General features: G+C 49.2%; 1 protein-coding gene across 2 annotated transcripts in view; it reads left to right on the forward strand.

Annotated features, from left to right (window-relative positions):
• LOC149355523 (uncharacterized) overlaps positions 1–13,033 on the forward strand; it is a 138,068-nt gene extending 125,035 nt beyond the window's left edge. For both annotated transcript variants that reach the window (XM_089583839.1, XM_089583840.1), the window contains exon 5: positions 12,624–13,033. In XM_089583839.1, the coding sequence (XP_089439965.1) occupies positions 12,624–12,662 (39 nt within the window). In that variant the 3' untranslated portion in view covers positions 12,663–13,033. The remainder of the gene's footprint in view (positions 1–12,623) is intronic.
• The last annotated feature ends 1,020 nt before the right edge of the window (positions 13,034–14,053 follow it).

Raw genomic sequence — 14,053 nt, forward strand, 5'->3', positions numbered from 1 at the left:
TACCTGAAGTAAATAATAACACCTGCAAAGTTTTATAGCTTTACCTTTATTCGTTCACAAGTTATGACACTGTACTTTAGAAAGTACACTGGGCGCTCCGATGGCAATGTGAAAGTTAGCACGGTGCATGAAACTTATTGAAGCAACCATGCTTTATGCAGAGTGTAACATTGCACTTTTTGCAAGACCATTTCGACCTTTTGTGACAGACAGTGCAGCGCAGTTGTTTTTCCAGCTTCTTATGGAAATGTCCGTGTGGATCGAGAATAATGGCAGGTACGACAGACGCTGGAAACCTCTTGGTGATCCTGTTAGGCACACCAAGGCGCAGGTAGTGCCTCGCTATGATGCGGGTGAATGCGAGTAAGTCAAGCTGTGGATCTCCTACAAGTTGGTAAATTCTCCATGCGTTGACTACGGCCATGTTTATCATCTGTGTAAATAGGGGCCACCACCATTTTTTTCCTCGGATGCCAACTCTGTAGTTGTTCACCGTTTGATCGTGAAGATCCACGCCTCCCATGCCACTGTTGTAGCTCCTGAGGAGATTTGGTTGCGGAACCTTTACTCTTTTTTTCTCGGAAGATGACCATCGATTCACCGAGCTCAGGGCAGAATGGCAGAATGGAGGTAAAGGATGTTTGCAACAGCCACAGCAATGCGTTTCTAGAATAAACCCCGCTTGACAGTAAACAATAACTAGCTTACTCGACTCTCTAGAAAGGGACCGGATGCAATAGAACCGAAGTTAGACCAAAAACACTACTTAGAAATAGCACAGGCATAAAATAACGAACATGCAGCAATTAACATTATTGGCGGCAATAAGAGGAATGCTTTCGCATTACTACACCCAAACATACTTGAGTGTACCCTTGGAATTTTTGTTCAAGGAACAGCAAGAGAAATTTGGCACCTTAAAATCCTGCAGAGACAGACTGCACCAACCACCACCATCCATCAGGTGATTTGCTCACGCCAGATTGAGTGATGTCGACACTTGCACAGTGCTTCTTGTAGCACTCGGTTGTCCAGTGGCTTGCCATGGGCCTCACATGCAAAATGAGCTGTTTGATGAGGCGGTTGTTCGTAAATTCCAGCAAAGTATGCAGCAATTTGTACAGGCGCTGACACTGCGTTCTTCACAAATAAACAGTCTTAAGCTCATTATGCATACTTTCGATGTGGTTGTTTGTTGTGAGCCCAGTGCCTTCTCTATAGCAAAGTGACCACTGTTCAGGGCACTTTGCATAAACCCTTTCGAAGTACTCTACAAAAGCTCTACACTCGTCCACAGACTGAGCCGCCAGAAATTTTGGAAGAAGGGCCTCAAATTCCGATATGGTTGGGGCAGGCCATCAAAGTGTGCAGAGTGTGGCTCACCTGTTTCTGGTTTTCTCTGCCACTGACTTTGTTGAGGGTCCTATTCTAACTATGCTTAACATGCCAGGTGCATAGCACGCGTCTCTAAGGGATCCCCATTACTTTTTGCCAAGCATTGCAGTATGCTGGCGCATCATCAGACATGAAGACCTCGCAGCTGAGTACAGTATGGTCCACTGTTAAAGAGAACCTCGCGCAGCATGGCCACCGCGCTTCGCGAAGCGCCCCTTTTGAGAAGCGGCGAGAACCGGCAACACCAGGCGCAGGCGCAATAATCGGGGAAGGTGGAGCCTGCCCCGCGTCATCTGCTACGGCGCTCTTTTGGCGCTTGGCTGAAACGCACGTTCACCACGTAGCTGCGATGAAAACCTGGTTTTTATGTTTAGTTCACCCGTCGCATTTCAGAGTTTCTACCTCATCAAGCCAAGCGCCGAAAGAGCGCCGTAGCAGACGATGTGGGGCTGGATCCACCTTCCGCGGTTATTGCACATGCACCTGGTGTCGCCAATTCTCGCCGCTTCTCAAAAGGGGCGCTTCGCGGAGCGTGCCGGCCACGCTGCGCGAGGTTCCCTTTAACAGTGGATCATGCTGTACCTGACCAATACTCTGCTTAACTGCCTGAAAAAAAACGAACCATAGTTTCCTCCGATGTGCTTTGAGAGAGAAGATAGGCACAAGGAATGCCTGTGCCGTCATCTGCAACTACAAGCACAGTCGTAAGTTGTAACCCGTAGTAGGTGTTGGCGCCGTGGGTTGAGAGTCAATACAGACTGCCTTGCTGCCATAGCGGAGCAACATTTCCCCCTCTGGGTACAAGTCATAAGGGCCATGTTAAAGTTCTTGATGTCTTTTTGTGAGAGCAACTCTCTATCAGCATACAGCAAGGCTGAATCCGTGCTTTCCTCCAGGTCACGGATCCACATCTGCATACTGACAAAGTCATCGGGGTCTCTCTGCTCCTCATTTCCAATTTTCGCAGTTATGGAGCCTGTCCAATGCGTCTCCAGCAAATGAGTGTGGGTCTGCAAGAATCCTGCAAGAAACCGACAGAGTCGGTTCCCACCCGCCGTGATCACGTCACGAGATAGCCCTCTGTGTGCGCGCTGCCTCCTCAGTTATCGTTCATGCATGTTGTCTACACCTTGGCTCCGTTGATCGACGGGAGCTTTGGAGCAGAGAAAAGAAACAAAAAACATATAAACACACATGGAAAAAAAAGCAAACGGGCGGTTGATGGGTCTGCGCTTCACCGTGTGTTTCAAACAAAACCGAAGTTTCGGATCGAACCAGTGTCTTTTGGGTCAGCAGCCAAGCGCCATAACCACTGAGCCACCACGGCGGCTCTACTACACGCTGCCTGTGTGATCCAAACCTGTGTGACCTCCATATGTCACATACATTGCTTAACGAACCAAGCTATGCCTTTTTGGTACCAGTGGAGTAGTAGCAATGCGGCACACCAAGGCCATTTGCACCAAAGCGAGTGTGCCAGGCACTCATGCTTGGCAGAAGCTTATGCAAATTACACTTACTTCCTAATGCCATTACTGAGCACTTTCAGCATGGTCTAGCATTCCAGGAAGGGCCAAGTGAAAGGTGCAGCATGGCTGCCTGAATAGGAGATGTGCCAAAGGCAAGCAAAATGAAACAGGTGCATCAAGGCTTGTTTACTGGCAACACTCTGTGCTTAAGCATGCAAGTAGGCACAGCACAGTATGTACAAATGCATTGCTGAAGTGGTAGCTTAAGCGTGCTGCAGACTGGACCACAAATTTTTTAGCATAAGTTCTGTACACCTTAACATGGGGTTCACTCTCCATTCCCTTTAATTGTGGTAGTCTTGTTGCGGCGAGAACTGTCAATTATCCATTACTGGATTAATTACTAGAAGTTGATTAACTAAATAATGTGATAGAGTAATTAACAAATTACTTAAAATGTCTTAACCAATTTGTATCGTAATCTGTATCTAATCTGCTCAGCATGCAGCGCGCTCTGTGTTCATGGCAAGATACGCCCCCATGTGATAAGGGCGTTACCCGCATGTTCACATCGTGTATAAAACCAGTGCTGAATAAACGCGGGGGCTCACTTTGGCCCAGCAAGTGACACGCGACGTGTCGTCGTCTGTTCCACTCGATGCATGGTGACAGAAGTGGTTAGCATGGCAATGCACTTCCTGCACGACGCGTGAAGACCAGCGACCCTGTGGCGGAAAATGGATTTCCTCAAAGCACCGGAGCCGCTCCTTACAACAGGCGACCTTCGCAAGAACTGGCAGCTCTTCAAACAAAGGTTTGAAATTTTCCTCACGGCGTCAGAGGTCGCAGAAAAGCCTCGGACTGAGTCCAAGAAGACAGCGTTGCTTTTGAGCGTCGCGGGCGCAGAGGCCATTGAAGTCTTTAACACCTTCACGTTTGCAGAAGGCGAGAAGAACGACGACTATGCCACAGTGGTGAAAAAATTTGATGAGTATTGCATTGCACAGACCAATGAGGTTCACGAGCGGTACATATTCAGGAGAAGAATCCAAGCTGCTGGCGAACCAGTGGAGCATTTCTTACGAGACCTGAAGAATCAAGCACGTGCTTGCAACTTTGGCGCTTTGGCGGAATCGATGGTGAGGGACCAAATTGTGTTCGGGATAAATGACGACACGGTACGTGAAAAACTCCTCAGGGACAACAACTTGACCCTGCAGAAAGCAGAACAAGCCTGTAAAGCAGCTGAAGCATCAGCAACTCACAAGGAAATGTGGAACCAGGAACACCAAGTGCATCCTATCAGCAGGACTAGCACGAGCCGCGAAAGCCGAGAACAGACACGTTATGACTGCCGAAACTGCGGCGGAAAACACTCCCCAAGAAGGTGCCCTGCTTTTGGGAAAACGTGCCGTAGATGTCAGCGGAAAAACCACTTTGCCAGATGTTGTAAAGCAACGGCAGTCGTTGGCGAGTTGCAAAGCGGCCAAGACGATTTCGACATTCTCGACGTATCCGCAAGGAACGTGTCCGGCAAGCATGACTGGACGGTGGAAGTCCAAATCAAGAACATGGCAGTTCAGTTAAAGGTTGACACTGGATCGCAGGCAAATTTGTTGCCTTATGGATTATACGCCAAAATGAACCCACAGCCGCCCCTGTACCCCAGCAGTGCGATTTTACGCTCCTACGGCGGAGATGTAATCAAACACATTGGCGTCATGCGCGCCGAAGTCTCTTTAAATGGTTGCATTGCCATGCTGAGCTTTTTCGTGGCACGAAAGGGGCGCCAAGCAATCCTAGGACTTGAGGCGAGTGAACGCCTGGGACTGATTTCACGCGTAAACAGCGTGTCGCAAAACAGCTCTGAAGAAGTGGTTGCCAGCTTTCGTCACCTTTTCACTGGCACCGGCTGCGTCAAACGAGTATACCACATGGTGCTTCGCAAGGACGCCACGCCAGTGGTTCAGAGACCTCGTCGAGTACCACTGGCTTTAGAGGAGCCACTTCGGGACGAATTGTCACGTATGGAACAAGCCGGAATAATTGCAAAAGTCACTGAGCCAACAGACTGGGTAAGTCCCCTTGTTATCGTACGAAAGAAAGACGGGAAGCTGCGAGTCTGCATGGACCCCAGGAAAATAAATGAGTCCCTCAAGCGCGAGCACTACGCGATGCCGAGGCGGGAAGACATAGAGGCCGAGCTGGCCGGCGCAAGAGTATTCTCTCGCCTAGATGCAAACGCAGGGTTTCACCAAATTCCCTTAGATGACGAGACGTCTAGGATATGCACTTTTGCGACACCCTTCGGCCGCTATCGATTTTTGCGACTGCCTTTCGGAATATCATCAGCGTCCGAAGTATTTCAGCAAACCCTAAGTGAAATTTTTGACGCGCTTCCTGGCGTTAGAGTGTATGTCGATGACATACTTGTGTGGGGCAATTCCCAACAAGAGCATGACCAACGTCTCAGATCAGCACTAGAAGCGGCAGAACGTGCGGGCCTTACGTTCAATCCAGCAAAGTGCGAGTTTGGCGTTCAACGAATTGAATTCCTGGGCGACGTGATAAACGAAGAAGGAATCCGTCCAAATGCATCCCATGTCGAGTGCATGTTGCAGATGCCACCCCCTAATGATAAACTAGCCGTTCAACGCATGCTGGGTGTCGTGAATTATTTCGGAAAGTTTTTGCCAGCACTAGCAGAAAGGACAACGCTTCTCAGAAGCTTGCTAAAAAAAGATACTGTTTTCGAATGGTCGGCAAATCACGAAAAAGAGTGGAGAGCGCTGTGCGACAGCCTTAGCAAGCAGCCCTTGTTATCAGTTTTTGACCCTGAAAAAGAAACCAAGTTATCATGCGATGCGTCACAAAACGGAATCGGTGCTGCCTTGCTCCAGTATCACAAAGGTGCATGGAAACCGGTTGCTTACGCCTCCAGAGTGCTTACAGATACGCAGCAACGCTATTCACAAATTGAAAAGGAAGCAATGGCCATAGTTTTCGGCTGCGAAAAATTTCACCATTTCATGTATGGGCGGAAGGTTGTCGTTGAGACTGACCATCGTCCGTTGATCTCCATTTCGCAGAAGGCGATCGGTGACATGCCGCCAAGACTGCAGCGATTTTTTTTGCGTCTGCTACGCTATGACATTTCCATGCATTATGTTCCAGGAAAACAGCTTCTATTGGCGGACATGCTGTCCAGGGCTTCCGTTAAGGACGCAGCAGATAACGCAGACAACGGCGACGACGTCGAAGTACACGCAGTAAGTGTGGTCGATTCTCTTGTCAGCGAAACCTCGTGGAAAGAACTGGCTTCCGAGACACGGAAGGACAAGCAGCTCGCCGCTGTGCTAGAGCACCTGGAGAACGGGCAACCAATTGAAGGACCGCTCAAGCCTTTTGCCGCTGAGCTATCGGAAGTAAAAGGGGTTCTCTTGAAAGGCTGTAAGATTATCATTCCGGCAAGTATGAGGCGCGATATGTTGGCAAGAATTCATCAAGGCCACATGGGAATTAACAAGTGCAAAGAAAGGGCACGGCGCCTGGTGTTCTGGCCAGGAATGAACACTGATATCGAGACGTTTGTACAGGCATGTTCTGTATGTAAAACGCACGCTTACAAGTTGCCGCAAGAGCCTTTGATTATGCGTCCCGTTCCAGACCAACCATGGTACCGCGTCGGCATGGACATTTTTTGCCACGCAGGTCGGTCATACTTGTGTATTTATGATGCCCTATCCAATTTTCCCGAAGTCCAACAGCTCGCAGACACTTCAGCAAGAAGTACTGTAGATGCAGCAAGTGCCATATTTTCCAGATATGGCATACCTGTCGAGGTATGCACTGATAACGGGCCTCAGTTTTCCAGTAGAGAATTTGCCATGTTCTCAAAAGTGTACGATTTCAAACACGTGACCTCAAGCCCGTATTTTCCCCGCTCCAACGGACTCGCCGAGAAGGGGGTACAAGTAGTCAAGAGAATCTTGAAGAAAACAACTGAAGCTAAACAAGACTTTTGGCTTGGTCTTCTCGCTTACAGGTCAACTCCACTGGAATGCGGCTGGTCACCAGCCGAAATATTGCAGGGACGCTCGCTGCGAACAACTCTACCAGCCGTTCAGGTCGGACAAAGCCGGCGGGTTGACAAACGCCAGCAAAAAGACTACTCAAGAGGGCCACTCGCACCACTCAACAACGGCGAAACGGTTAGAATAAAAGACGGCTCATCATGGAGAAGAAAGGCTCGGGTTCTTCGGTCGTCTGGTCAACCAAGGTCATACGTAGTCATGACGGAAGACGGGCAACTCTTGCGACGCAACCGCGAGCATCTGCTACCAACCAGAGAATCTTTTCGCCTTAGGGGTCCTCCTCACGACGACGAAGGTGATTTTGAAGAATACGCTGCCCCTGCCAGCACACAACACGACCCAGAGGCGGCGCAAAGTCCAAACAGCACGGCGAGCATTGTGCCGACAGTTCCGCAACAAGCAGCTGCTCCAAGGAGGACTACAAGACAACGCAGACCACCTCGGCGCTTAATGTATGACGAGAACTTTCAACAAGTGCCGTGACTGTATTCAGTGCTCTGATCTTTGCTGTTTTTGATGTGCAGTGATTCTTTATTTAACTTCCTTTTTGTTCTCCCGAGCTAAAAGCGCTCCTTGTCCGTTTTTTTTTTCTTTTCTCTTTACGAAGGGGGATGTATCGTAATCTGTATCTAATCTGCTCAGCATGCAGCGCGCTCTGTGTTCATGGCAAGATACGCCCCCATGTGATAAGGGCGTTACCCGCATGTTCACATCGTGTATAAAACCAGTGCTGAATAAACGCGGGGGCTCACTTTGGCCCAGCAAGTGACACGCGACGTGTCGTCGTCTGTTCCACTCGATGCACAATTAAGCTGTAATTAATCAAACCTGTAAATTTGTAAATTAGTTATTTAATTCAACAAAATTAAGTTGCATTACATTCAGTTAAGCTACCTAAACTAAATTAACTGGGCAATTAAATCATTGACCAAATTAGCCCAATTAGTGCATTACTTCTAGCATTCATCAGCAATTTCATTGAACTGATTTAATTGTTATCTGAATGCACACTGTAGTAAAGGGCAGCATATCATGCAAAGGGTGCTGCTACAGCTGCAAACAATGCAAAATATGTATCCACACGTTGCAGTGTGTGTGCTTGGACTACAAGCAGCACTGGAGTTTGTGCAAACATATCCATGCTGTTGCTCAATGGGGGTGTGAAAAAAATTCAAGCGTTCAAGACTTGATTGACGATGACTTGGCTGGTCCTTCAACATCCGGTGAAATTGAAACATTCTCGCTGGATGAGCCTCAGGCACTTCTCGACAGCATCTCCAGGCTGATGCAAACCTTGAGCCGAAAAAAGCTGGCCTTGAGAACATCCGTACTCATCTTGTAGCTATTGTACAGGAATTATCAAACAAGGAATGGGATGGTCCGGCACGGGAAGAGTTGTTGCAAAAGAAAGTCCATGAGTTAAGACAGGTGGTAAAGCAATTTCCAGACAAGCAACCTTCCGTAGCGAAGCACATTGCTACCCATAAAAATCTGGAAAAGCAGCCAGATTATTGGCCCAAAAAGCATCGTACCTCTGTGAGCACATGTTTTCCAGCTCCTATACTTATGCAGCAGGAGTACTTAAAGCTCCAGTTGCTGGAAGATGCGGAGGTTCCTGTAATTCACACTGGCAGCGACCATGAAATGCTGCAAAAAGGTGTGCAGTTCTAATAGTCATAACAGTGCTGCATTTGCTTATCAGGCATAGTGCACTAAATGTGGTGTTGGCCGCCATTGTGCTTCAACTGGATGTAGCCGCCTCCAGGGCTTCCCGAGAGTGCTGCCTAGAGTTGTGTAGAGTGTTACCTAGTGGTGTTCTCTGCTAGGCTGGAAAATGGGTGGTGTGTGAGTGAGCGTACCTCCATAGTTTGCTGTGTGGGCTGCCTGGGTATAGTTTATTTTTGTGCATGATGCCAGCATTTGCGATTACTGCGTTTTCTGTCACTTGTGGTTCGCATTTGACTGTTCGGCACACAGCACATGCAGAAACTGCAGGGCCAGCTGCGCATGTGACGGCAGTGAACTTCCGGCCTACACAGGCTCCCTAAAGCAGCTTTTCAATGTAAAAAGGTGGAGGATTCATCCTCGTACCTCCAAGGACGCAACAAATGAATATAGGGACATTTTTGAATGTGTAAGCATAGGAGAGGGAACAAGCTGAGCTCGACGAGTGCGTGAGGCAGAACGTCAAACACCGCCTCATCCTAAATTATCTTAACAGCTGTAACGCAGGAGAAGGCGATTGTTGGTTTCAAGGAGAACAGCGGTCACTACACCCGCAGCTTATTTTGCGGATGCAAGCATCGGCGACAGTGACCTCAGGGACCACGAATGCGCATGAATTACATGTATCAGCACTACAAGCCAGATCATTGAGTTGCAATGCAGAGAGGGGTATCCGAGACAGGAAATCAACACTTATGCCAGCATTCGTCGTCCTTTTTGCTTTCATTAAGTAGCCAACGTATTTAGTCCTGTTCGCAGCCATAGCTTCGGATTTAAGCCAAGAAAGGCAAGAACTGAGGTAAGCTACAAAAAAGAGCGGCGGCTGGCTCTTCCCGAATGGCTTGGTTTCTTTGGCCTGAAACGACAGCCCATTTTAATAATGCCATCGCCGGCTGTAAGAAAGAACATAATCAGCTGTTTATTGAACTTGCGATAGTCCGCCGAAATTCCATGCGAGTTAAATGCTGTCCAATGTTTCTGGCGCCCTAATCTCCTTTTAAGGGTCCCTGTTCATAACTCGCAGCTTTTTCTGAGTGTTGCACCTAGCAGTGACTTATTTGTCTCAGGCGAGTTTAACGTCTTTCAGGTAAGCAAAAAACTATGGGCCCGCCTAATTAGATACCATAAGAGGGAAGCGCGAAAGCTGTGTGTGCTGGTTCCATTGCGCACGGACGGAAATCTATGGAGACGACGACACCCAAAGCGCAGCGCGAGAGGCTGGCAGAAGTGTATTGGTGTAATGGCAATGGCGTAGAAGTCTAGTGCTGTGGCCGGTGAAGCTGATCATTTCGCGCCGCCGTTGCGTAGCAACTGCGACACCACTTGAAGTTTCTTGTGTGTCAAATATAAATAAATAAATGTATGAATAAATTGTAATAAAGAGAATTGGGGTTTGCTGCCTCAGCGGCTAGCGCTGCCGAAGGAGAGGAAGATGACAGAAGAAGACAGAAGACGAAGCTGAATTACTGTACCAAAAATTAGGACTGGTATTGTCACTGCCTCTAAATCAGTAGCCAGTGCAAGTCATTGAGTGGCAATTGAATTCTGAACCACAATAGCAACGCCGCCTGATTAGTGGGCACTGCCTTGCCTGTCCTTCCGGTATACTATATATTTTTTTAGAAAGCTTGTATGTGTTGGGTTTAAGTGCGTTTCCTGTAGGCAAAGTATGTTTGGTTGATATTGCGAGAGTGTTTCATATATGTCATCCCGGTTCGTAAGAAGCCCTCGGCAGATCCAGTGGATAATGCTCTCGGCAGCCATTGTTCCTAGTGAGGAAGCGAAGACTAGCGGGAGTTATTCAGATGTCGCCGCCTTTATCAAGCGGCTTGGCTGTAGGAAACTCCGCCTCTCTTTGGGGGACTCCCTCAGCGTCTCCGACGCTAAGAATCCCGGTGTCACCTCCATTACTTCCCCTGGAGACGCGGAAGCAGATGAAGATTTGTCAAGGCCTGTCAAAAGTTGACCGCTTGGACACGGAAAGTTGGTGCAGCCGAAGGCTGCTTGGTGGGGAGCCGAGATGGGCGCGTATCGGCAATACTGTATTGAGTGCCAAGCGGGACGACACACCGGCCGGCCCCCAGGCGCGCTGCGTCAGCGTAGGATCTTCCGGAGAGAAGCGAGAGCTTTTTCCGGGCTTCAGAGAAAGTTATGTTTTCCGTTACCTTGATCTGAATTACCTTTTTCTCGTTCTGGACAAAATGGCATGTTCGTGAGGACGCGGCATGTGGCCCATGGCAGTTGGGACATTCTGTTTGGGTGGCACTGCAGTTTTCAGGTGGGTGCTCATGGGCATCGCACTTTGCACAGGTCAGTTTTCCGCAGCATGTTTTGGATCCGTGTCCGTACTTTTGGCAGTTCAAGAATCTTCTCGGGCTTGGAATATAGGAACAAACTTTACAGTGGATGAATTCTGCTTTTACAGCGCCTGGCAGATGGGACCTTTGATATGTTAGGACGATATGAGGTGTTACCACCTCTTCACCATTCCGCCTTGTGGTGATGCGGCGAAGGGCAATGATACCTTGATCTCGAAAGCATTCCAAGAGATCAGATTCTGTTTCGCGGATGAGATCTCGTTCTGATATGACCCCTTGTACTATGTTTAGATTTCGGGGTGGGGGGGGGGGGGTGCTGGTTGCCAGGTAAGCAAACTGTTTTTGCTTGAGTATGTGGGAATTCCGGAATGCCGTATCCTTCCCTGGCCGGCGAGGCGCGCCGTGGAGGCGGGGAAAAGCGGATGAATTCCTCCCTCCTCACGGGTGAGCAACCAGGTGGTCTGGTTGCTCACCCGTCAGTCGCCGCCGAAGCGGTCGCTGATTTGCCGAAGTGACAACGGCGGATTGGCTCCGCGATTGGCGGAGACCAGCTGCGGCCAGAGAGAGGAAACGGTGAGCCGCGACAGCGAGAGGACGTCAGTTTGGCTCAAGGCAAACCGTCCGGTTCTGTGTTGTGTCCTGATTCGTATTTCCGCTGTGCCGCCGTGAGAACGGCCGCGCGTGGTGTGCGATACCGGGAGCTCGGAGTTCGCGGCTTAGACCTCAAAGGAGGCTCAACGGCCTAGTAAGAATCCCAAAAACTGCCACTCCGCGGGTGCAGCGAGTGTCACGAGTGGTTGCAGCCGCACGCTCTCGTCACCTGCCGAGGCAGGCGCACGGAGATCCGTCTGGCCTTGCCGCTGGACTTCTGGTTGCAGGCAGCTAGGCTAGCGCAGCAAACGCGCGCTCTCGTCACCTCCATAGGCAAATGCTCGGGGATGGCTTTGCCCCAAAAATGTGGCGCGCACGGTAAAACCCGGCCACCACTGTCAGCACGTACAAACGTTCGCCGCCGATACCTCCGAAGTCGCGCCCCTGCCTCAGCCGGTATGTCGGAAGCCCTTCTTAGGTAGCCTTCTATTACCGAGGAACGCTTCATTGATGTTTTATAGCTAGCCGGCCTGCTCCATGTATTAATTGCAATTGTAATAAATAACATTTGAGTGTTCACGCTTTGTCGTCCCTCCCTTTGTTCCCTCGAGCACGAACCCCTCCGCGGTTAGCGAGCGAGAACGCTGCGTCCGCGGAGGGGAAGTGCGGGGCGGAAGGTTGTCCCCCAATATTTCCACAAGTAGGATGTCCGAGTGATCTTTCTGTGACACTTCAAGAAGAAGGTCACTGGATGAGTTTTTTTTTGCTTTGCAGTTTTTACCTATCATTTTATCCAGGGTCCTAGCAATAAGAAAAACCGACATTGCAGTGACTGGGTCATTATCCGCAAGAAATGGATGATCAGGAAGCGAGAAAAGTGGTCATAGTCATGTCGAGTTCTGGTGGAGCATTAATCGCTGTGGTTCCTTTTCAGGGAGCAATCAGGTTTTTTGGAATACGAAGTACTCATGCGATATTGGTATGATGACGGTTCTTAATATGTCGTCTGTGGTTCACCGTCTTATTCACAGGAAGGTCCCGGAGCCCCCCGACTGGTAGACAGACGATGAGCCCATCGGCCGGAGCTTGACCGTGGATGGCCCCGACCGCCACCGTTCATACCATTCACCTTAAAACCTATCGCCATGGTTCGGATGACAGCTTCGGCGTGGGAGCTAAGGGTCCGTGGTGGCGCCAAGCACCATCACACTGAGACTCAAGGTTTCCTTGCGGGAGTTTCGTCAGTGCTAAATCAATCAATTTTTTTTGCTCACTCGATCGTGAATACTTTGAGACTTGTTTGAACTCATGTTTTGAAGGCCAGAGTTGGCTTTCTTCCGTCTTGTTTTTCATTCGATGTGATTCCGCATATGAATGCTGATTTCTTGTCTTTTAAACCTGATTGCTGACTTTTGTATTATTGTGTTGTTAACTTGCATCTTTGTTATTTATAAATCCACTCCTGTAACAGTATGTTCAAATAAATAAATAAATCTGTCGTGACATGTCTTCGAAGTAAAAGATGGTACGAAACTTACCGCACTGGGCGGCCTGTTATTTCCACGAAAGCTAAAGCGGTGCATCGCAGAATCCTGGAGTTTGAGGTCATGTGCACCTTTGCACATGAACGGTGTCTCGTACTATCATCAAGGTTCATGGGCCACAATAATGCTCACATTGCCGTGCCACGCTGCGCCTGCACATCGAACCTGCGGACGGACTGATGATTCGGCGATGAAGGCGACGCCGGCGTGAAAGAGCATGTGTATGCGTTTAATTCAACTTTCAAACGACTCGCGGTGGCCTAATAAAAGCGACGGGCGCTCGAGAAACAAGCGCGGATCTATAGGGACGGCGGGTGACTCAGGTAGAGCGCGACGCTAAAAGGGGAAACAAGGCGGCAGCCAACTTTAGACCTTGACAGCGCCAGTTGCCCCTATCTGCGCTGCTTTCTAGCCATGCGAGCCGACAACGCCCCTAGCTCTAGTTCACTGTAACATGGATTCGTGGTGCGCCCCAGCGCGGTCTGTGCCACCGGCGATTTGAATGGGCCAGTTCCCTAGCCGATGTTTTAATCGGGCTACGTTTGGTATGGTGCACTTGAAAAATACACCATTCCATATTTCGGGCGCTCATTTTCATGTACTTAACGCGAACATTCATATCTCTGAAATAAACTAACCACAATTTATCACTACCTCTTCCGACATACGAAGGAAAGAGGTCGGAAATTTTTAATGCTTGCTTGGTTTGAAGGGTTTTTTTAAAATGTCGTTTTACCTCTTCATGAATGCATACAACCATTCTCAGCGAAATGCGACAGGGACGCAGGGAAGGAGACAGGGTTCGCATGCGTATACGCTCTAGCAATCTGCTGCCTGCTGGAGCTTGCAGCAAGCTGCCTATAGGTTCTACTCAAACAGGTTTCCCTGGACCAGAATCTATTGGACGAAAATTTGGA

Source organism: Amblyomma mixtum, chromosome 3, assembly GCF_055824585.1.
Source record: "Amblyomma mixtum isolate Tamu chromosome 3, ASM5582458v1, whole genome shotgun sequence".
Lineage (NCBI taxonomy): Eukaryota > Metazoa > Arthropoda > Arachnida > Ixodida > Ixodidae > Amblyomma > Amblyomma mixtum.